The 23,462-nt window shown below is 52.0% G+C and overlaps 1 protein-coding gene across 3 annotated transcripts in view; it reads right to left on the reverse strand.

Annotated features, from left to right (window-relative positions):
- Positions 1 to 5,409: 5,409 nt before the first annotated feature.
- Positions 5,410 to 23,462, reverse strand: part of LOC112673703 (tyrosine-protein phosphatase non-receptor type substrate 1-like) — a 41,131-nt gene continuing 23,078 nt past the window's right edge. Inside the window, exons 4-9 of one of the 3 annotated variants that reach the window (XM_025469535.3) lie at positions 22,681 to 23,001; positions 21,755 to 22,093; positions 19,736 to 19,843; positions 16,695 to 16,719; positions 10,369 to 10,408; positions 5,410 to 8,126 (exon numbers count right to left, since the gene is read on the reverse strand). In XM_025469535.3, coding sequence (XP_025325320.1) covers positions 7,872 to 8,126; positions 10,369 to 10,408; positions 16,695 to 16,719; positions 19,736 to 19,843; positions 21,755 to 22,093; positions 22,681 to 23,001 — 1,088 coding nt within the window. In that variant the 3' untranslated portion in view covers positions 5,410 to 7,871. Of the gene's footprint in view, positions 8,127 to 8,154; positions 8,772 to 10,356; positions 10,409 to 16,694; positions 16,720 to 19,735; positions 19,844 to 21,754; positions 22,094 to 22,680; positions 23,002 to 23,462 lie in introns of those variants that run through there. The other 2 variants (XM_025469532.3, XM_049100229.1) reach the window with 2 other exon arrangements.

Below are 23,462 nucleotides of genomic sequence, written 5' to 3' on the forward strand. Positions count from 1 at the left end.
CAGAGCGGGCCCCCAGGGGGCGGGAGGCCCGGTGGCCAGGACGCACCTTCCCCCACCAGGGCTGGGCCTGCTGTCCTTGAAGTGGGGCCAGGAGGACGCGTCTGTTGGGGCCTCCGAAGCCCCACCGGCTTCGAAGTGGGGGCCGGCCGCACCGGGGTTGTGCAACCTCAGGGTAGGGGAAGATCTTTGCAATGTCTCATCATGTTTTCTAAGACCAGCCCCACTCTCCCCAGAGGAGGCACCAAAGGCTCAGACAAGGGTCACTGGCTCCTTGCCTGCTGGGGAGCACGCAACCATTTTTTTTTTTTAAATAATTGCTCTGAACCCAGGATCATGATGAAAGGCAGAGGGACTCAGTGGGGAAAGTCAAATGGCTCAGGGTTTGAATCCTAGTTCCAAACCTGCCAGCAGAGGCACTTTCTGTTCTCCTAAGAGGCCTTGCAGTCTCTGGCTTCTGGGCTTTTCTATGTGATATCATTTCCTCACCTTTCTCCTCCCTTCCCACCCACACATCCATCCTCCAAAGCACATAACCTTCCACCCAGTCATCCTCCCTCCCATCCTTCTATCCATCCAACAAATATTTATTGGAAGTCTTGTGGGCCAGACACAGAAGTGTTACTGTTGAGTAAAGCCAACACCCTGGGAGGCTGCTCCCAGGGCAGTGGAAGAGGGGGATGTTAATTAAGGAACCACAAGGTCAATATCTAGCCACAAACAGTGACAAGGGTTACAAAGAGAGGTTCTGGACAGGGTTGTTACAGTGGTGTTTAACCAGGGAACTCGGCCCAATCTTTGCATTGGAAGAACAAGCAGGAAAGAGACCCAATGGGTGTTCCAAGCAGAGGGAGTAGCATGTGCAAAGGCCCTGTGGTTCATTCCAGGAACTGTTAGGAGGCTAGTGTTGCCAGTGCAAGAGTGATGGGGGTAGGGGTGTACGTGATGGAAGATGGGGCAGCAGAGCTTGGCAAGGACTGGAAGGATCATTTCTCCAAAGTATTAGCGCCACCGCACCCTCTTTGTTTGGCTCATTTCTTACTCATCCTTTGGGCCTCAGCTCTGGGTTTCCTCTTCAAAAGGCCTCGATTGCCCTTGATGCACACTGAGTGAGGTCAGTGTACTTTCTCCTAATAAGAAAATACTTGGAAGTAAGGCAAAGAAAGTGGGACCTTCTTTCAATGCCTACTGGGGCATTGTTTAAAAAGATCCACTGAAGGATCGGTTAATTCTACAAGCAGTGTAGCTGTGTTTGGCTTTGCTATTCTGTATTTGCATCCATCCTGTTCTACAACTTCCTGAAAATTACCCATGGACACCCCCTTGTCCAGATGCTCTGGCTCCCTTGTGCCCCATGAGCTCATAAGGGTGTGGCCTTGCTTTAGTCAGCGTGGCTCTCCAGGAGGCTTGCAGGGCCTGGTGCACAGCAGGAGCTACAGAAATAATTACTGGCTGAATGAGTGATCTTGTCTCTCCACCTCCCTGAGCCTAGATTTTCTTATCTGTGGAATGGACAACATAGTGCCCATCTTCAGAAGTAAGAGTTCACTGAAATAAAGAATTCAAGTGCCCAGGACCCTGTCTGGCACATGGTAAGCTTCAGTCCCCCTTCTCCCAGGGGCTGTATCCCAAAGGCAGGAAGTGACATGCTGGTGTTGGGGAGCTTGTGGTCTGCTTGGGGGACAGGCAGGAGGGAGGATGACCTACCATGGGGCCAGGGCAAAGGTAGCTCCACCTGGTACCTGATTGGACTAGGCTGGCCAGAGAGTCCATTCCAGGCCTGGGAGGAGCAGGACGTGTCCCTGAAGAGGTCAGGTGGGGTGTGAGGAAGAAGGGAAGAAGGAAGAGGGGACTGGGTGTTGGATTCCCCAGAGTTGGTAAGAGGGAGCCACCCCAGGCTAACGAAGGAGGGAGAAACCTAGTTAAAGTTGCTTCAGGCAGGAGGGGAGACCCACCATCGTCAAACTCCTCTGAGAACCTGGCCCTGGTGTATGAGTGTGAGTGTGTGTGTGTGTGGGAGTGTGATCGTGTGTGAGGATGTGTGCAAGAGTATGGGTGTGAGTGTAGGAGTGTGGATGTGTGTGTAAATGCAGTGGTGTGAGTGTGTGAATTGTGTGGGTCTGACCATGAGTGTGTGTGTGTGTGTGTGTGTGTGTGTGTGAATGCCTGTAGGTGTGGGGGTGTGAGCATGTGAGCATATCTGTGTGTGAGTGTGAATGTGAGTGTGTTGAGTGCTGTCTGCCCCACACTGTTGCAATGGGTCTTAGGTCTACTCTCTGTGTTACCTTCACTAGAGCCCCATGGTGAAGAGTCCACCCAACCTTCCAGGAGTACACACTGAGGCTCAGAGGCAAAGCCACTGCCCAAGGTGACAGGGTGAGGACTGTGCAGTGGCCTGTCATGCCTGAGTGGTGGGGCGAAGGGCGTGGGCGTGGGGTGAGTCAGTAAGGCAACCTCAGTAGACAGATGATGGCAGATAAGTAGCTTGTCCCATAGCCTTGGCCTTCCCCGTATTGCACTTTTTCTTTCACTGTATCATGTGCTTTTTTGGTCACCGAGATGCTATTTCTCAGAATTGCTCAACAGTGTTCCCAGAGCCATCCCTGGGCCAGGCCCTGGGCTGGGCTCCTGGACTGTCAGGTTGGGGCAGGCATCCAGGGTTGAAGGTGGGGGTTGAAGCCCCAGGGGGACATCCTATCTTTTTTGAGGTATAACTTACACGAGAAAATGCAGACATTAAATGTGCACTTGATGGAGTCTTACGTCTGTAAACCCCCACATCGGCCCACTCAAATGGAGGTACAGAACGTCTTGTCGCCCCAGAGAGCCCCTCAGACCCCTCCGCATGGCTGCCCCCGACAAGGATAGACCCCATCCTCCCAACCTCTGTCACCAAAGAGTTGCCAGTTTTTGAACATCTGGGGCACATATCTTTTGGGAAAGCATTTTCAATTTCAAAATCTTATGTTCAATAAAAACAACACAAAATCTTATGTTCAGAAAACAAACCCAGACCCCAGCAAACATAGTGCCACAGTTAAGGGCGGGGTGGTGGTGGAGTCGTAGAGATGCTGATGGTGCCAGGCTGAGCCCCAGGGAAGCTTAAGGACATGTTGGCTGGCCGGTGTCGAGGCAGGCGATGGGGGCTGCCCCAATACTCTGATGTTTCGGTGGTTGAGACTACGTGGCATTTCTTGGCTCCCAACAGACATCCCAGTGCACGCCAACACGGTCTGCGGCCCCTGCTGTATCTCCAGCAACCCTCCACATGCCCGTCCAGGACCCACCCACACCCACAGTGACACCATTTCCTGGATGGTGGCCCTTAAACAAGACGTGCAATCTCTCTGTGCTTCCATGTCTTTATTAAGCAGAGGATAATCATAGTACCCATCTTATAGGCTTGTTAAGAGAATGGAGTGAATTGATTTTAAATAAGTTAATATTTGTACAGAGTTTAGGAGACTATCTGATACGTAAAAAGTACTTATGTAAAAAATAAATAAACAAATCTTGGTCAAATTTTGGCTGGTGGAAATATGCACGCAGGGGTTTTCACAGCTGGGCATTGGAATCTGGAGATGGCAGAGATTTTCCTGATTATCATGTGAAAGGGGTGGGGGATGGGGGGAGGCTGCAAATGTCCTCTGGGTCTTCACGGGGGTTAGGGGTGGGGGTGGGGTATGTGGTGTCCTGTGGTTCTCCTTTGCATAAGGCAGAATCAGAGGAGATACCCGATAAATGCCAAATGTTTGACTGATTTCCTGGAGGGCAGGAAGGGGATCACTTGGCTCCTATCAACTTTCATTTTGCCTGCCAACCCACAGCCCTGGAAAGTGGGCCGTGAAGGAGGTGGGTCAGGTGCGCCAGGTGCTGCATAAAATACATCCCCCATGTCTCCTTGCCCAGACACGCAGTCCATCATTCCCCACCTTCCCAGAAAATGCAAGGCACTTCCCTGCCCACTCGGCCTGGATGCATGCCTTGAACACCTTATCCCCGCCAGCAGCACACAAATTGCCCGGGTTGGGCCCCAAGGGCAGCTGAGAGCTCAGCTCTCTGACCTGGCCTGCGAGGCAGGTGACTTCTCTGAGCCCTGCTGGAGTCTCCTTTGCCCTACGTGCCTTAGGTCCCTGATCACGGGGTCAGGCCGAAGGCTCAAGGATGATCCCATGTGGGCTCGCAGATCCAAGTGCAAGTCCCAACTTGATGACGGGTTCATTGCATGAGCTTGGAGGGGTGCCACGCATCTCCTACACCTCCACCTTCTTTCCCGGCCAAATGGGCACAGCCACGGCTATCTGGCCACTCTGAGAAGGGAACAGGGCAGTACGATGTGATGAGGAAGAGCCAGACTCTGCCACGGGACACTGGGGAAATGACTTAGCTTCTCTGGGCCTCGGTTTACTCATCTGTAAAACAGGGATGACAAGAGTTCCAGCCTCATCTGGTGGTTGGGGGGGATTAAATGAGATAAGGACTGTGAGATGCCGGGGCATTCCTTACCATATAGCCTGGTCAGTGCCAATACATGAGGTCTTAATTGTTGACTCAGGGCGCAGAAGCTGGGCACTGGGGTTGGGCAGCTGGAGCCGGAGTCTCAGCGACGTCACTCGGCAGCTGTGTGACCCTGCATACATTCTACCACTTTCCTGTGCCTTCCTTATTCACGGGGTCGGGAATATTTCCTACCTTAAGTCGTGAGGTTTGAAGAAGCTCATCAAGGGCAAGTGCTGACACTCAGTAAACATGACTTGTTAATATCATGACCATTATTATTTCAGTCATTAATATTATTAATATTCTAATGGAGGAGAGCTAAGAAAGCCAAATTTATTGAGCACTTATTATATGCCAGCATCTGGCAAGAATATTCTAGGGCCAGCACTGGGTTTCTGCATTCAGTGGAGGGGGAGGTGAGGTTCCCAGAGGGTGACCCACTTGTACATGATCCCACAGGTGGGGACATGTGACTAGTCCCAGCTATGCAATGTCTGGGGTGGGAAGGGAAGACCGACACTTAGTGAGGCAGGCAGGTGCCAAGTGTGGGGCTCGGCATCCCTTTGATCTGCACAAGAACCCTGGCTGGGGGTATGACTGTCTCCATTGCATCAATGACATAGTGAGTCTGAGTGTCCGGAAGGAGGTGAGCTCTTTGACCTCTGCCAAATGGCAAAGCCAGGATTCAAATGTGGTTGTCGGTCGGGATTTCGCATCCACAGGTGTCTGGAGCACAACTTTCCACCGACTCCCTGTGAGCAAGGCGAAACAAAGTCTTTGTGTCTAGAAAACCCAAGAGAGAGACCCAAACCCTTCAGCCTCCAATCCCCGAGGCCATACACCATCTTCTCCCAGGTTCCTGGGGATAGGGGCCCCCATTCCCAAAGACAAAGACACTCAACATCCGAGGGGTTGTTGTTACCCAGAAATCTTTATTACAAAAATATTTTGCAAGCCAAAAAGTTTAAGTTGCAACTATATACAAAATGGGGCCTGTTTCCTTCCTAGCAGTCTTAAAATAAACTCCCGAAACCACGCTCCTTCCGCAGTGTTGTTTCGACCTCTTCCTTTTCCTGGGGTTCGATACACAAGGTATGGGAATCTCCAGGCTGCCAGGCCGGAGCTAAAAGCTGCACAACTTCCTTGGCCTCATTCCCTTACTCCCCTTCCAAAATTCAAAATAAAATTAAATTAAAATGGCACCAAGAAAACATTCTCTTAAAATTCCGTTTGTGTGTGTGTGTGTGTATGTGTGTGTGTGCATGTGTGCACACGTGTGCACGCTCAAGCACATGTGCCTTCTCTGGGCAGAAGAGAGGGAGACCAAGGTTTACAAGCCATCCTTTTGGAATTTGGAAATAGCTTGAGCCAGGTGGCTGCACCGCTGTGCTCCCAGATGCCACAGAGAAACTGGCTCACTGGGCCAAAGCGGCCCACATGGCCTGTTGGCTCAGCCAATTCCTGGATGCCATCATGTAAAACACCAAATCACCGTCCCCAGAGAACTGGGTCTGAGCAGAGCTCCCGGTGTTCCATGCGTAGGACCTGCTGATGGACAAGATGGCTCAGCCTCTCGCTCTGATGGCCTGGAGTCCCTGGGACATCAAATGGCAGGACCCAGGGGGGCAGAGAATATGAACCTCTCAGCTCCAACAGTAGGTCGGTGATACGTGAAGACTGAATAAACAGGGCGTGCAACACATGCTGGCCCTGGGACCAGCCAGGCCCCCTTCACCCCATTGGAAGTGTGGGCGTCAGGGTAAGAGGTCGCAGCATCTGCCCAACCTCCTGCCCAAAATCCTGTCTTGGATTTATTCCAGTTTGATCTCGAAAGGATATGAGGGCGTCAGGGGTAAGAGGTCGCAGCATCTGCCCAACCTCCTGCCCAAAATCCTGTCTTGGATTTATTCCAGTTTGATCTCGAAAGGATATGAGAGCAGAAACAGAAGATTCCTCCTACAGGGATCAGCTCAGTGAGCTGGAATGGGAGCAGTCACTAAAGGGTGGGAACAACAGCCAGGCATAGCTTCCCTCCCCTGCACGGCATCCAGCACTTGTGAGATGGCAGAGAGCGGGGGTGGGGTGGGATGGGGGCATCTTTCTCCTCTTTCTGGATGAGAAGACTGAGGCCTCAGTTTTCGACAAGACTGCCCTGTGAAGGATGCAGCCTGGAGAAGTAGTGGGCAGGCTTGGACTTAGCACACTGGGGGCACGGAAGGCAGCAGTTTCAGCCACGTGGCTCAGCTGAGGACGTGGCCAGTTTTGTCCCGGAGAAAGAAGGCTAAGCACCTCCATGGAGCAGCCACACCACGACCTTCCTTGCCCCATCCTCAGGGTCTGGGACGGGGAAGGACTCGGTTTCTGCTGTAAGAAGATCCCTCCAGGACAATCAACTGGTAAACCTTAGACCGCACAAGACCCAACCAGGTACTTCAACACATGACAAAGAGCCAAGATAACGTTGCTGTCATTTTAAGAAAAAAAAAAACAAAACAAAACACCACAGATCAAATTTTCTAACACCTCAGTTTCAAGATTGCACATTTCACATTTCTCAATAATTTACAGGCGTCCACAGCGAGATGTTGCTGAGTTAGTGCGAGCTGGAGGAAGCAAGCTCAGGTCTAGAAAGGAGAGGAGGGGCCACGTGGAGCTTCACGGTTGGGATGATGGGTCCTCAAGGAGTCTCGGAGGGCCACCAGGAGGAGAAGGGCTTTGTTACTCAGTCCTTGGTGGTGGTGGTGGTGGTGGTTGTGTGGGAGTTCCTTGGAGGATCCTCCCCTCCCCCAGGGCTTGTGCCTCATTAGTCCTGGGATCGGGAGGCTAGGACTATTGGCAGCAATCTCACCAAGTCTTGGGATGCGGGTCCCAGAGGTTTTTTTTTAATTTAAATTTTTTTTCCAGCTTCTCCATGGATGGGGCAGTTCGATCTACAGGGAAAATTTTCCCCAAGCCTCAGTTGGGTGGTAGTGAAAGGAGGTGGGGTTCTCTCCCTCCTCATCCCGGAAGATCAGGCTGCAGAGCATTAAGGGCGAGGTCAGGTTCTCCAAGACCATGACCAAGACCCACATGTTGATGGAGACAGGCATGAGGATTCCCGGACCCCCAGCAGCTCTGGCCAGTTCCCAGGTCGGTCCCCCGGCGGGTCTGGCAACATTGGCCTCCATGTGTGGCCATGTGGGGGGACTGTGGCTGCCCTGGAAATGCTGGAGAGCCAGGCGGGTCGGGGAAACAAGAGCCAGCCTCATCCTGGGGTCCCAGGGCCTGCACCATCCCGGCCCTCTGGGAACTGGGCTGGCTGTCCCCATCACGGCTGTCCCACATGGGACAGGAAGGCTCATGAGGACAGACCCTAGAGACGACCATGGTCCTATTCACTTCCTCTGGACCTGGACGCTGGCGTACTCCGAGTAGGATGGCTCGGGCTTGGGGGCCGTCTGCTTGGGAGCCCGGTTGAGGTGGACCATGTCCAGGTCGGCGTAGGTGAGGGTGTCCTCGGGCGCGGGCGGCGGGCCAGTCTGAATGCTGGCATACTCTGTGTGGTTGTTGGGCTCGGCGGCCCGGGGGGCAGACTTCTTCCCCTTGGGCAGGTTCAAGTCTGCATACGTGATGTCATTGTTGTCCTGGATCTAAATGTAGTGGAAAGAAGTTCATTCTGGAGCCTCCCGCCGCTCATCCACCCCCTGGCATCAAGGCTGGATGCCTCTGGCTCCCCTTGGACCCCACTGGCTCAGCGCTAATTCACACCCTGCTCTAATCTGGCCCAGGTTCCCTGTTTCCAGCCTGACCCCTCCACTACTCTCATGGCCTGAAGGAGCTTCCCGAACACCTGTGGGGTCACTTCAGTGTTGCCTTGCTGTCCCTCCCCCGGAAGCTCTTGCCTGCCTTTTCACTGCTCTTCCCTCTGCCTGCTGTCCATCCCCCTTCTCCTTGAAATGAAACCCACCCCACCCTGTACATTCCAGAAAAAGCACTGCTTTATCCTAAGACCCTGCCCTTGGCTGGTTCCAGGGCCCCCAATCCATGCTTCTCCATTACAGCACCCACCACCCAGGACCGAGTCGGTGGGGGGGTCTGAGTAGATCCCAACGCCCAGTGGGTGGAGGTATTCACTCACTTACTGGTTTCTTCAACATCTATTCACTAGGTATCTGTTATAATGCAGGAACCAAGGCTGGCATTGAAGAAGCCTCATCAGTGTTGAATGAGTGAATGAATGGATGGATGGATGGATGGATGGATGGATGAATGGACAGATGGACAGCAATTTCAGCCTCACTCAGGAAGAAAAGGGATAGAAGCATGTGAGAAGGAGCCCCCAGGTAGCAGATGCAGTAAGAAGCCTGGACTTTGAATCTTGGTTGTGCTCCCTCTAGCTGAGGGACTTTGGGCAATTCACTTGACTCCTCTAGGCCTTGGCTTCCCCATCTGTAAAGCAGGGATATACTAGTGTCTATTTCCAGGGTCCCTGTGAAGATCAGATATGATCACCCAGATAAAACTCTTATTTTTTTTTTTCAGATAAAGCTCTTAGAACAGAGCCTGTCACAGAGCGAGTGATCGTGTATGTTCAATAAATATTAGCAATCATCAACCACCTAGCAAACTCGAGCATCTCGCAGGTGCTAATCTTCTCACTCACAACTGCCACCTTAACATTACTCACCATGAATCACAAACTCTGCTCCCCCTGTGCCCCACACCTATGCTGTAGAAGAGGAGGGGGTGACAGCAACCAATGCTCCTAGTTGGTGTGTGGTGATCACCACAGACTCAGCTCCCGAGGGCTTGCAGGCTCCATGCTATCACATGGACCATCTTCTCTAGGCCCTATCTCAGCCTCTTGATAGGAATTACCCCATTTTACAAGTGAAGAAACTGAAGCCCAGAGAGGTTAAGTAATTTGGTCAAAGTCATACTGCTGGAAAGGATCCCAAGCCTGTGGGACCCTAGAATGTGGTCTCCCCACGCAGTCTGCACACTCACTCAACTTCTCTCTGGGAAACCCACACTAGCAGCACTAAATTCCCTCCCTGGCAAGGGCTGGCATCTGGCACTGGGGAGTCTAGACACAAGGTGGCAAGCTCCAGAAGGGCTGGGTTGTGACTGCCTCGTTCACCGTCAGGAAGTCTTGGTGGGCTGTGAATTCTGGGCAGGTTTCCATGACCAGTTCTCACCGTCATCTTTTACCCCGAAAGTTCCAGAAAGAAGTCTGGAGGTAAAATGGCTGGGGAGAACGCCTTGTTTTCTAATTACCCCTCGAGCTTGAGCCCCACTGGGGGCCATACTGAGGCAGGAGAGCAGGCCACGGTGTTTAGGCCTACAAATGCTGTGTCTTTTAACAGCCCTCTCTACAACAGATTGTGTCTAAGACAACGACAACAGCCCAGGAAATGTCAAGGACACCTGGTGCTCTCTCGCTCCAGGTTCAGGGCAGAGGAGCCCTGTACCTCCAAGGTCTGATGGCATCAGCCAGTGAGAAAAGCAGGGCTAAGTTTCTCGGAATCAGGCCAACCATGTCGTCTGTCCAATTGCGTTAGCAGTGTTGAGAAAGCACCAGAAAGTGAGCATGCCCTTGCACAAGGCAATTAGTGAGCAAACTGTGGACAGCGCCCCCTGGAGTTGTGCGATGGGTGTGCTGGGTCAAGGAGGCTGTGACCTCTCTCCTGATTGAGGCAGAGGGAAAGAGTGTGCAGAGGATGAGGGGGAAATCAGAAATGTCAGGCTCCCCCAGTCTCCCCATCCCACTCTGGCCCCCCTCCCCGCACTGGGGAAGGACTCTTAATTTAGAACAGGATCTGGAACTTTGGTTGAGGCAAGGAAATCACACCATCAACATTCCCGGGAAGGGCATCTCACCAAGGACTGTACCTGGGTTATTTCTCTGGTGTTCTTCTCGGGCTCATGCAACCTAAAAAGGAAAGAGACGCACAGATAAAAATATCCTCACTATCTCAAGTGCTCATGCAAATCAGTAAGCATAACATTTCGTCCCATTTTCTATACGGGTGGAGCAAGTCTCAACAGAAACACAACTGTTTATCAAATGTTTGGACAACAGGGTCACTCTCACTAAGAAGGAATTTTAAGCAGTACACTTTTTTTTTCCCCCAACCTACATTTTTCAGCAAGATCTTTAAAAGTTAAACTACTGGGTGCTAGGGAAGGTATGGTGAAAACAGATACATTCATACATTGCTGGTGGGAAGGGCAAACCCATAGAACCCTTTTGGGAAGCAGCCTGGCAAAATCAAGATCTTGGAAGGTGTCCTCATCTTTTGACTCATAAACGCACATTTTGGGGGTAATTCAAAATACAGAAAAAGCTTTGTGCACAGAGGCATTTGCCACAAAGCAGGATAAGGAGGAAGGTTTATATGTTACAGCTCTGCCAATTGGGACTGGTTAAGGAAATAAGGATAGAGTCACAGATGAAGATTTAAAAGGTTTATGAGATTTTTTCTTTATTACAAATGATTACATTAAAATGATAAGTGAAAAGGCAACATCCTCTGTAGAACGATCTCAATTCTAAAAATGTGTGGATAACACGGCAAGGAAACATAGTAAAATGCTAACAGCAGTGGTCTTTGAGAGGCTTTCGCCCCCCGCCCCTTCCTTTTATTTCCCATATTTTCCACATGTTCTATATTCTACACATCTAGGTCTTAGCATTAAAAAAAAAAAAAAAGAAAGAAAGAAATAAAAGGGAAGGAACAGTGTCCTGGTTAATCAAAGAAGCTGTTCATGCACTTGATTCTGTAATTGGAGGCCATGGCTCGGCTCACTGCAGGGTCACAGTCAAGGTGGTGAGCAAACCAGAGCCACGGTTCTGCAGGAGTTGTGTAAATTCTCAGGCCGGCAACTCTGGGGATGTGAGCCTGGATAATGTCAGAAATGAGCAATGGGGCTTGGCAGCAGGGTTATTAATGGATTTGGCATGAGATCTTGGCTCAGAAAGCAGTTCTGGGGCATGACAAGCCCCACGTGGCCACAGAAACAGCCCTCTGGGAGCAGGGACACCGGCTGCTAAGGAAGATCACGAAGATCTCTATCCGCACCCCTACCTACTAATTCCAACCCTTCCAAGGCTCCCCACTGCCTCTGGTTCAAGTAAAACCCATCGCCCGGCTCATAAGCCCCTTGTGGGCTGGCCCCTGCTGACTGTCCAGGCCCTTTCACTGCCTCGGCCTTATTTACTCACATTTCCACCACCAAATATTTCACAACGGCTACTCAACGAGACATACTTTGCAATAACAATAGCCTGGGAAGCCACCCTCGACCACTTTTTCTCTCTGCTAACTTTTGGGCATTCTTCAAGACTCAACTATGGTGTCACCTCCTTGGCAAATCTTCTCTGACAGTGCTGGGCTAGCTGGGCTGCCCCTCCATGACACCTTCAAGCCTCCTTGCCTCTTTTCCCAGCTGGCATATGTGTCCACCTGCCGCCTGCCTGTTATGCATCCTCAGCACGTGGGTACAGGCACATAAAAGTGACTTGGAATGAAGACAGTCAGACTGTCCCAGGGCCTTTGCACATGTGGCCCTCCTCCTTGCCTCTTCATTTGCTTCACTGCTTCTCTTTCCTTGAATTTCATTTCAAACAGTCCTTTCTTGGGGAAACCTTCACTGAACCTCATCCATTCTCAGAACACTGGGTTCCTCTCTTTCAGAACAATACTGCAGACAAGAAGCAAGTATCCATTTTGTTGTGTCTGTCTCTCTCATCTCTGAGAATGGAGCTGCTATTATCCATCCCTGCGTGCAGGCTAAAAAGTGGGAATCTTCCCAGATTTTCCTCTGTCCTCCTTTACAACCCATGGTGTGAACCCATCACAACACTTGTTGACTCTGCTTCCAAAATCCTTATCAAACCCAGTGACTCAAGTCTCCTCCACCATCTCAGCTCTGTAGATTCCTGAAGAACCTCCTCCCTGGTGTCCCTGATTCTGTTCCCACCCCTCAGCGTGCCATTCTCCACATGGAAAAGGCATAGGTGATGTCATGGCATTTTCTGTTTAGAATGCTCAAACCCTTGTCACCACACAGTGAGATCCAGCTCCATACTCAGAATGGTGAACCCATGTGATTGGCCCTCCCTGAATGTTCTAGTCTCCCGTCTCTTCCCTTTGCCTGCTCCAGCCCAGCTGCCCTGGCCTCCTCCGTGTTCCATGAACATGTCCAACTGCTCCCGCCTCGGGGTCTTGGCACTGGCTGTTCCCTCTGCCTGGCTTACTCTTGCCCCAGATATTCCTATGGAAGGAGCCTTCCCGTCCTTCGGCTACTTTCTGAATGTCACCTCCATAGACCAGCTTTCTCTGACCACCCACTGCACCCCACCTCCTGCCCTGCTCCTTGCCCAGCTTAATTTTATTTAGCCAGCACCTGTATCACATTGTGTATCAACCTCCCACCCAGCTTGTTTGGTGACCTGCCTCTGGATGGATCACGGGCTCCACACTAGAGCCCTGACACCCCATGATGGGCTGATGCACTGTCAGCATGCCCTAAGTGTTGAATGAATGAACACCGAATCAAAAGGGCCACGAGACCAGGGCTGGTGTCTTCTTTGCTCTCCTTCGCAATGCCCCTCCCCGCCACCGACTTAAGGCCTGGCACTGAGCTGGGCTCGATTCAGATGAATAAATGAATCAGAGAAGCCCTAAATATTCCAAAAATAAACGCAGTGAATGTCTGACAAGTGAACAAATGGCCGAACCGAATGAACCCCAGTGCCCAATTAAGGGAGCAGGGACATATTTTTCTCTTGTCTGAGCTGGGGAAGATTACAGACAATGTTCTACTGGTAAGTCCCTAACCCAGGGAGTTAGAAATACCCAGTCCCTCCACCAGTCTCACAACCTGAAGGGCCCTCTGAGCTCAAAGCAGCTGTACCCGCCACTCGGCATCCTCCCCAAGGTGCTTGGTTGTTATCTACACCCGCGTCCTCGGGAAAGCGTCAGATCCCAGCCAGCTGACTGAAGCCAGAGCTGCATGGGAACCACCATTCCCGCTAGCCAGCCTCCGCTTTGGTTTAGGGAGATGAAAGGGAGCAAGCAATCTCACGGATCCCTTGGTAGGTTCATGTTGGAAAAAATAAAACAGAGGCAGAAAATGGTTGGCTGCTCTGGGGAAGAAAAAAATAGGCAGCGGGAGCCACCAGAGCCATGATGAGCAGCACCGGCTGCAGTGTCAGAGCAATCTGGGCTGGAGTCGGGAGTTCTGGCACTTGCCAGCTGTGGGGCCTTGGGAATGTCACACGACTTCTCTGAGCCTCGGTTTCTTCCGCATACAAGAGGACAAGAATAACCTTCTAGAATAGAGGTTCTCCAAGTCTGAGTTGGAAGCAGCAGCAGTAGCAGCACCTGGGAACTTGTCAGAAATGCAAGGTCTGCATCAGAAACTCTGGGAGGGGGGCGGGCAGTCATCCATGTTTTAATAAGCCATCCAGGGGATTCCGCTGCATGCCTGAGTTTGAGAAGCTCTGTTCAATTAATGTGGGGTGATAGTAAATCAGAGGGGTTTTGCCATAATTAAAATTACCATTGGGTTACTAGAGGGAAAGGGCACAGATCGGTTCCCAGGACGAGTAAGTGCCTGACAAATGTTAGCTGCTGACACGGTCATTACTATTATTGACGCTGCCCCTTTCTTTGGGGGAACTTCTTATCTAACTGGAGAGATAAGACAAGCAAAAAACAATGACAACAATAAAAACAAAATAAAAAAAGAACGATCCTCCTGTGTGTGAGGCCCTGAAGCCACCGAGGAGAGTTTTAAGGACTTGGAAGAGGGAGAGATTGGGGATCAGGGCTGTGGTTTGGGATGACATTCATTCATTCCTCATGCATTTGTTCATCAACAAACCTTACCTGAGCACCTATTCCATTCCAGGCATGGAGGCAGGTTCAGCAGAACCTGGGGGAAAGGCTCATGCCCTCAACGGGGGAGGGTCATAGCATGGGGCAGGTGCAGAGACAGCTTGAACACACTGTGGTGGCAATGCAGGGGCGCCAGGTGGGCTCCCAGGATGGGCCCTGGGGATGGTAATGCCCTCACTGAGTCTGGGGGAAGGGCGGGAGGTAAGCAGGTGAGAGGAGGGGTGCCCCCGGGAGCCCCCTTGTTGCACACCTCCAGGAGGTGCTGTTCACAGAGCCTACGGTGACTGCTGCCCCCTGGTGCAGTGGAGACCCTGGGTGGTGCGGGAGCACATCTCAGGGAGGGAGGCCAGCACGTGAGGACTGGGAGCAGAGTGAGGACACAGCGTGTGGGAGGCTGTGAAGGGAGTGTAGCGTGGCTGAGTCACCGAGCATGAGGGCTGGGGAGTGGCCGGAAGTGAGACTGTCCAAGTCAGCGGGGGCTGGACCATGAGGCGCTTGAGGGCCTCGGGAGCATCGCTGGATACTGTTTGGGGCTGTGGGGAGCCACTGAAGTTTTCAGGCAAAGGACAGAAGTCAAGTCTTGGGGTATCTGGGTGGCTCAGTCAGTTAAATGTTTGCCTTGGGCTCAAGTCATGATCTCGGGGTCCTGGGATCGAGCCCCACATCTGGCTCCCTGCTCAGGGGAGAGCCTGCTTCTCCCTCTTCCTCTGCCTCCCCTCTCCCCACTGCTTATGCCCTCTAAGTAATTTAATAAAAACCTTAAAAAAAAAGTCAAGTCTTGCCCTTGGAAAAGAGTATACTTGGTATACACACAGCACACCCATTGCCCTCAACAACTTTGGGACTGTCCTTGACTCTAATCCATCAGCAAATCCTCTTGCCTCTACCTCCAAAACATATCCAGAATCTGCCCCTTTCTCAGCCATCCCACCACCATCATCCAGACCACCAACATGTGCTTGGACCACTGCAGCAGCCTCCTCCTGGGCTTCTCTGCCTCCACCCTCACCTCCTACAGCCTGTTCCCCACAGGCCGGTCACGGCGGTACCTTTAAAACAAAAGTCAGATCATCTCCCTCCTATGGCTCCTTATCCCACTGGGAGTAAAACCCTAGACCACTGGCCTCCACTCCAGAACCTCAGCTCCTGCTCTGCAATTCTGAAATCCACAAAGCTCTAAAACGAAAAAGGAGAAGAAAAGATTTGCACAACCCATTTGTTAGCAAAACCTGACCTGAACCAACATAAAGCTATTTATGGCTTTTATTTATTGCCAATTGGGGCATACCCATGCAATTTATTTGTAGCTTCCATGCAGGTATATTTAAGTGGTAGATTATGGGGTTCTGGATCTCTCCACTGGGGGAGAAGATGGGGCACTCTCCTTTAAAAGCTAGGAAGTCTGAATTAGTAACAAACCGGGCTGCATGGCCTTGGGCAGAGACCATGGACCTGTATCTCCCTGGCTTCCTCTGGTCCTCAGGCCTTGGCCACGCCCACTCTTGGCCACCTCCACCCCCCACCCAGCAGACACATCCCCCTTCTCAGCTCCTGGGCTCAGGTCCCGGTTCACATCCCCTCTTCAGCAGAGGTCCCTCTCCCCACCCACCCCCCAAGCTAACCCCGGCCATTCATGTCCATCCCCTTGCCGGGCCTCATTTGTCACCACCTGACAAGACAGTACACATGGCTTTGCCTCTAGGCTTACTGCCTGCTTCTCTCCTGGATCCTGAGCCCCACGAAGGCCTGGATTCTTGCTTACTGCCCCAGCACCCGGACAACAGCTGACACATATAGGGATTCAGCAGAAGTCACCGAAAACATGAATCAGCAAAGTAATGTACTGTCTGCGGCATAATGTCATTGCTTTGGCCTCCGAGCAGGCCCTTGGCTGCAGGAGGGCAGATGGTTTCTACCCTACTTACCCGGCATCCCCAGGGCCAAAGGCAGCCAAGGTATGAAACACCTACTGAATGAATGAAAGCAAGAGCAAAGTACACAGCTGGGATCTGGGGGCTGTGTGTGTGGGTGGCGGGTTTCTGCCACCATCCAAATGGGATTTGATGAGGGTCTCGCTGTCTGTGGACAGCAGGCAGGAAATCAGAACCTCGGTGTGCCAAAATCCCCTCAAATCCCCTCATTTGAGACGATTATTAAAAACGAAGCTGGCAGAGCAGCTTAAAAAGGAAATAGAAAGGTTGCCTGGCACAGGGGTGAGGGTCAGTGGGTGAGGATCGGGCTTCACAATTTTGAGGGGCTGTCAACCATCCCACCGACAACTATGGAGGCATCCTAGCCCAGCAGTGCACTCACCTTGTAGAAGAAGTGGAGCCCTTGGCTGAAAGAGAAAAGAAACCAAAACCAGTTATTTAACCCAGAAACACACTGTTCTTATGTAACTTTTGTGGGGGGTAGGGCAAAGGTTTGCCTCCAGGGAAGCTGTGAGGAATTGCTGAAATCACCTCTGAATCACAGGAATCGCCTATGCTCACTCCAGTGGGGTGGCCCAGTATCTTCCAACAGGAGGACCAGTGGGCTGGGGCTTCCTGCTTTCCCATCTCTGGGGGTTCCCAAGGTCATATCCCAGAGCAGCCTTCAGCCCAGGAGGGGCCAACTGCCTTGCCTCTGCCTGGCCTTACTTCCACCCACTATATGCCTTACCTGAGACCCTAGAGGAGCCTGGATCCCAGCCAAGGTCCTTCACTGCTGGGGAAGAGATTCCAGCAGAGCTGGAGTTGGGGGAGCAGGTGCAAATCCTATGTCTGTCCTTAACTCACTGGCTGTGTGACCCTGGGTGGGTTACTTCCCCTCTCTGAGCTTGGATTTCAGCTCTCCAGCTCGCACAGTTGGGCTGGACATTCATTTATTCTCATGTCACCACTTTCCAAAAAAAGGATCTTACGAGGGAAGAAAGGGCCCATCTGGTTCAGAGATTTTAAGCCTATGATATGGGGCATCCCACAGAGAAGTTGCTGGTGTTTGGCCACTATCTGACTCCCATCTAATTGTAAAATTGTAATTAAAAAGCAACCTGCACACCAAATGTGCTCTGCACTGCACTTTACCAGGCAAGAAGCTGCCACCATGCAAGAATATTCCCTGCCGGCTGAACGCCTGGTACCAGGGCAAACAGTGGATTTTTAGGTGAGCTGGTACCAGTTGGGAAGCCTGTGGCTCAGCATCCAGCGTCTGAATGGAAGCTAATGGACTGCAGAATGCTGGGACACGAGCTGTCTTAGGGTGTCCAGTCATGAGACATCAATCACCCTCGTTTTACACTAGAGAGACTGGGTGGCTCCCTAGGGACCTCGCAAGGGTCACACAGCTGGTAAGCAGTAGAGCTGAAATCAGGACGTTTCACTGCGAGTATTGAAGTAGACGACGGGCAGACTCCTCGAGGGACCAATGAGAGAAGGGTCATCTCGTTAAGGAGGAGATGCTGCACAGAGTGGTCCCAGACACTGTTCCTGGAGACTGACCACGTTGGACTCTTGGCCTCACTCCTTAGCGGCCATGAGGCCCTGGGCAAGTTCTAGAACTTCTCCATGCCTCAGTTTGCTCATCTGTAAAAGGTTAGTGAAACCACTGCAGAGGTCTGTGGTGAGAACAATGCCTGGTGCATCAGAAAAACTGAGTGAGCGCTAGCTGTCACTGTCACCAGGGCCTCTGTGTGAGGGCTGGACTCTGCACACAACTAGACCCGTCACTCAGGGGCTGCGTGGCCTTCACCAGTGACTGCAGCTCTCCAAACCCCATCTCTCTTCTGGAACACTCAGTTCCTAACGCCCAAGCCCACAGTAATGAGAGTGCATGTGCCAGAGCCTGACATGGTACCCAGGGACGGGCCTGGGATTTCACTAATGGCCACCAGGGGTGCCATCCGATGGGCTGGCCTCAGTGGGCAGTGGAGCCCGCTTCTCCACCCTTCCTGCGTGAGGGCTCTCTGTGGACTTAAGGGAAAGACCACTGGGTAGATCACTTGGTGGAACCTCTTTCAGACTCCAGACAGGCAGGGCCAGACTCCAGCCCTCCTGGAGGGGAGCTAAGGCTCGGCCAGTACGGCCAGTACTCCCAGCAGAGTCCTTCCAGCCCAGCCAGGAGGGAGAGAAGCTTGAGGAGCCAAGGTGAGGGGGTGCAGAGATGTGTGACTGATGAACAACACGCCCATCGGAACCCCGCCCAGGGGTCCGGGTGCAGAAAGACAGCTCAGGACAGCACTTGGTGGTCTGTGGCACATGGTTGATCACAACCAGCATTTTAAGGAGAATTTAGTAAATATGACAGAAAAGAAAATATCAGAGTTCCAATTTTAACTATAGGAGTGTGGTGTGCATCAGGTGGAGACATAAAATGTGTTTTTCTAACTTCTAGTCAAGTAAGTTTCAGAAACACTGGCTTAAAATCGTCTCCTCCAAGAGTGGCAAAGAGAACACGTATTTTCTGAGGGCTGAGAATGCATGAGAACTGTTATTTTATGTGAGCTTATTTGTGTTTCCTAACTCTTCTCCAAGGGAGGAACAGCTATACCCATTTTACAGATGTGGAAACTGAGGCTCGCAAGGGCCAAACTGATTGTTTAGGGCAGATAACAAGGCTCTGGAATCCTGGTTGATGCAAATCCAAAGTCAGAAGCCTTGCCATGGCAACAACTACACACATAGGCCTGCACACAAACAAGGGCATGACGTCCTAGCTTTGCACTTATACCCTCCTGCTGTGGACTCCAAGGCTGTGCAGCTTGCCACCATGAGAAGAGCTTTCCAGGAAGGTGGCTTTTGTTTCTGGGCTCACATACTGATACTAACAACAGGAGCTAACATTTACTAAGCACCTGCTGTATGCCAGGCACTCTCCTAGCACTTTTCCATGACATCACCCACTTAATTTTTCCCAATAGTCTTGGAGGAGGTGCTGGTATGATCCCCACTTCCTCCAGTCTCCCACCTAGGGGTGGGCATGTACCTGGATGGGTAAGAGGAAAGTAGAAGTTTGCTAGGATTCCTGGAAAATCCTGTTTCTTTCTTGAGACCCTCCCTTCACACCCTGGCATCTCCCTGCTCCCCACGTTGGTAGTGGTCCCATGGGGATGAGGCCTGGAGTGGTGATGGCTATCTTGCAACTGCAAAGTGAGGCGGAGGGAGGCACCCACCAGGGGGAGGGAGCCACCCACACTCTGGCCTGGTAAAGGTGCTGTGCCGGCCCTGACAGGACTCTGCTACCACTGGGCTTCTTGTGGAAACAACTAGACTTCCTCACAGCTTAAGCTACGTTAGCCCAAAGCACCCTCATGGCCTCTCCTTCTTGGAGGGACAGCCCAGGGGCCAACTCCTGGAGGAAGAGGAGAATCCACGCACCTTTCTTCTGTCGGATTCGGAGGAGGTAGAGGGCTGCGATCAGCAGAGCCACCAGCAAGGCACAAACCACGCCCACCACAATGAAGATACTCCGGCTGTCATTATTGTCTAGGGACCACAGGGAATAGAGGCTTCATGTATGCAAATTAAAAACGGTGAAACTTAATACCCACCACCCCTTTTCACCGCTAGGTAGGCATCATTAACTGAGAACACCTGGCCATACATATTTTGAGCCACATGAGCATGTTCATGGGTATGCACACACTTCCCCACCTGGGTCACCTGTGGGCAATGCAAAACCATGCTGAGGTGCCAGGAGGAAAAATGTGTGTTGCTGACAGTGATGGAGGAACCCTGGCTCAGGATGTGGGCAGAAATCTCACTCCCAGGGGACAGAAACATGTTCCTTCTCATCTGGAATGAACCAGAATGGCCACCATGGCAGCACAGGTCCATCTGAAACTCTGAGTCACAACTGGCTGTCACACATAGGCTGGGGGTGGGGGGGTGGGGTGGGCGTTGAGGGACGGTGAGGACTGGCAGACGTGCAGCTGACTACTGGACTCTACAGAGCTCTCAGGAGCTGTCTACTCATCTGTGCCCGGGACCTGAGCAGAGGAGCTCTGAACTCGGGACCCTTGTAATGGAGACTGTGTAGGTAGGGCTGGCGCCAGGGCACAGATAGGGAATCCTGCACTAGTGCATTGTGGGTTGTCAGGAGCAGGGTTCGGAGTTGCAGAAACGTGGGTTCAAATCAGTGCACTTGGTTGTGTGACCTTGAGCAAGTCATTCAAACCTCCTTCTATATACTGACTTCTTCTTGTGTTATTGAGGCCAATAATAATCTCTACCTCATTGAACAGCTCTGAGGATTAACTTGCTAACTAAACAATCAACCAAGTCACTCACTTACTCTCTCCTTTTTAAGAGTATGTGCTGAGTGTCCACTATGTGCCAGGTCCTGAAGCTACGATGCTGAACAAGACAACCATGGTCCTTAGCAGCTGAGTCTTAAAGCTGAAGGGTCAAGCACATTTTCTTTGACACTACCATGAATAAGTGAAGAGGCCCAGAGGAGACAGTGACTTGTCCAAGGTCACTCAGCACATCTGCGACAGAGCCAGAGTCGAAATCCACATGTCCTATCTCCTAGTGTAGTGCTCATCCTATGAAAACCAGGCATCGGTGACATCAAAGGGTCACCCTGCAGGGCCCCAAGGCTCCTAGAGCTTCCCTGTTCCCTTAGAGATGCACTAAGGAAAGAAATGGCCTCTATTGTAATCCATTCAAAAGGACAGCCAGGTGCAAGGCAGAGCCATGCTAATGACAAGTGATGGAATATTCCATAGTGGCACCAAAATGCCAACGAGGTGCTGCTACTTTGAAGAGAGATATCTTGAGAACAGGTTGGAAGGGGCTGAGAAAAATCACATCCAACACCTCTCACTCTAACAACAGAGAGGCAGGGCTGTCACTGTCTTAAGTGGGCATGGACCTTGGCCTAGAAATGCTCTTGGGGAAATCGTCCCCCAGAAACAGCTGCACATGTAACAGAGTCTGTGCAAGGTCATTCATTACCGCAGTGATTCTACTTGAGATAAGCCGCAAAGATTCTGAAGCCCCCATCCCATTCCAGGGCTGCAGGCTTGCAAAGGAGGCCAGGGAGACAAAGCTGAGGTGAGAAAGAACAGCGGGAGGGGGTGGCTGGCCTGGCATGGTGACAATCTCAGTCAGGTGCAGGAGCAGGAGGCAGGAAGCTAGAAACAGACAAATGTCCCTCCCTCCCTTCTCTCTCGAATGTATGCTTCTGTCAAAAAGATCTACAAAGATATGTACCAAACTCTTACCAGTAGTCCCTCCTGAGGTGTAGGCTTTGGGCAAGGGGCACTCACTTTAAAATTCTACTTTGTATCTACAAGACTTCTAGATTATTCCATAATAAACATAAATGACTACTTTTAATGTTAAAAAAAGATAAAATTCAAAGTGCCAGGCCAGTCGGCATTGAGGCCTCACCCTCGGGTTTAAGTGTTTCCTGGTCCTTCTGGCGGGCAGAGGCCACAAGGGTATGGTTTTTGGTGACTGCAGGCTGCCCGTCATGCTGCACCTGGCAGGTGAACACCACATCTTCCCTGTGGGTGGATGAATTCACCAGGAGCCAGCTCGTCCAGTTAAAGGTCCCATCCTTGTTCTCTAGGAGGTTGGAGGCCACTGAGGGAGTTTCTGTTCGGGACACGTTTCCATTCTCCAACCAGGTCAGCTGTAGGCGCTGAGGGTAGAACTTCTTCACTTGGCAAGTGACATTCACCTGGTCCCCTGCCATGGGGTGCTGGGAAACCTCCAAGGTGGGCGGAACTGAAACAGCACAGAGCAGAAGCTCTGACCTTATGGAACAAACAGATCACAGCGGAGGAGCCGAGAACTTAGCTCCCACCACACAGCAAGGGAATCACCCAGAACACTGCCAGGCATGCAGCTGGTGCTCAAATACTGAGGGCAGTCTTCGCATATGAATGACACCCCTAAGTACAGTGCCAGCACACAGTAGGAGCTCAAGGACCGATAGCTCCTATTAGGGCAAGAATGAGTGAAATCAAGACACACAGCACCTGGCAGGCAGTTAAAACAGAGTAACTGTAGCAAAACAAATGAAATCACCAAGCACGCGGTGGCTTGGATTACAGCAGGTGCTCAATAATTGGAAGCGCTATGGTAAAGCAAATCAGACTACCTAGCACAGTGCTTGGCACATGGTAGGTGTTCACCAGGCAGCTGCCATGGAAACCGGGGAGGTGAGTGTACATCCAGGTGCAGGGTGACTGGGAGGGTCTGTCAGGAGTCAGACTCCAGGCAATGGAAAGCCTGGAGCAGAGTGGGGGAGGGGCAGGCTCCTAGGCTTGGGGGCCAGACCTGGGCTTGGGCTGAGGGTGAGGGGCGTCTACCTCGAAGGGTCTCAGACAAGTTGGCAGTCCCACGAAGAGGAGGGCCCCCCTGCAGGGTCACGTGGGCCACCTCGCAGATGACCTGGGAGCGAACGTCCCCCGGGGCCAGCACCAGCTTGGTTGTGCTAGAGATGCTGTAGGACGCGTTGTCTTCCTCTGGGTACACAGTGGTCTGAGAGGCTGTCAGTTCATTCCCGTTTTTGAACCATCTCAGGGTGATGTTTCTGGGAGAGAAGCCGTGCGACTTGCAGGTGAAGTTCACTGTCTGCTGAGGCGTGGCCCTGGCCGTGGGGCCGGACACCACGGGGGGAGAGGGTTTGGCTACAAGAGGAGCATCAATGAACAGTAAGCATGACGGTAGTCAACAGCACTAACCGTACGTGTGACACTGTGGAGAAGCCTCAGCCCTCCTGATAGTGTGAGGAGGGCAGTGTCATCTCCTCATCAACAGAGGAGGACACGAGGTTCCAGAGCTGAACTGTGAGTTGGGCCCAGGGGCTCAGGTGCAGTTCCAGGCCTGAGCTCAGAGTCCCTTCTCTCCTCTGCCAGGTGACTTCCCAGCAATCTGGGCACAGGAAGGACATTTCTGATGGCTCTCACTCTTGGTATCCAGGGTTCCTCGCTGCCTCCCTGGAAACCTCAGAGAGCCTGTGCAGCTTCCTTACAGGGGAAGCAGGGGCGGAGCAGGACCCCATGGAAGCCAGAACCAGGCTGGCTGGCTGACCAGAGGTGTGGCCATGGCACAGCGCGGCTCCCCCATCTGTGAAATGGGACAGGGGGCA

The sequence above is a fragment of the Canis lupus genome, chromosome 24, assembly GCF_003254725.2.
Source record: "Canis lupus dingo isolate Sandy chromosome 24, ASM325472v2, whole genome shotgun sequence".
Lineage (NCBI taxonomy): Eukaryota > Metazoa > Chordata > Mammalia > Carnivora > Canidae > Canis > Canis lupus.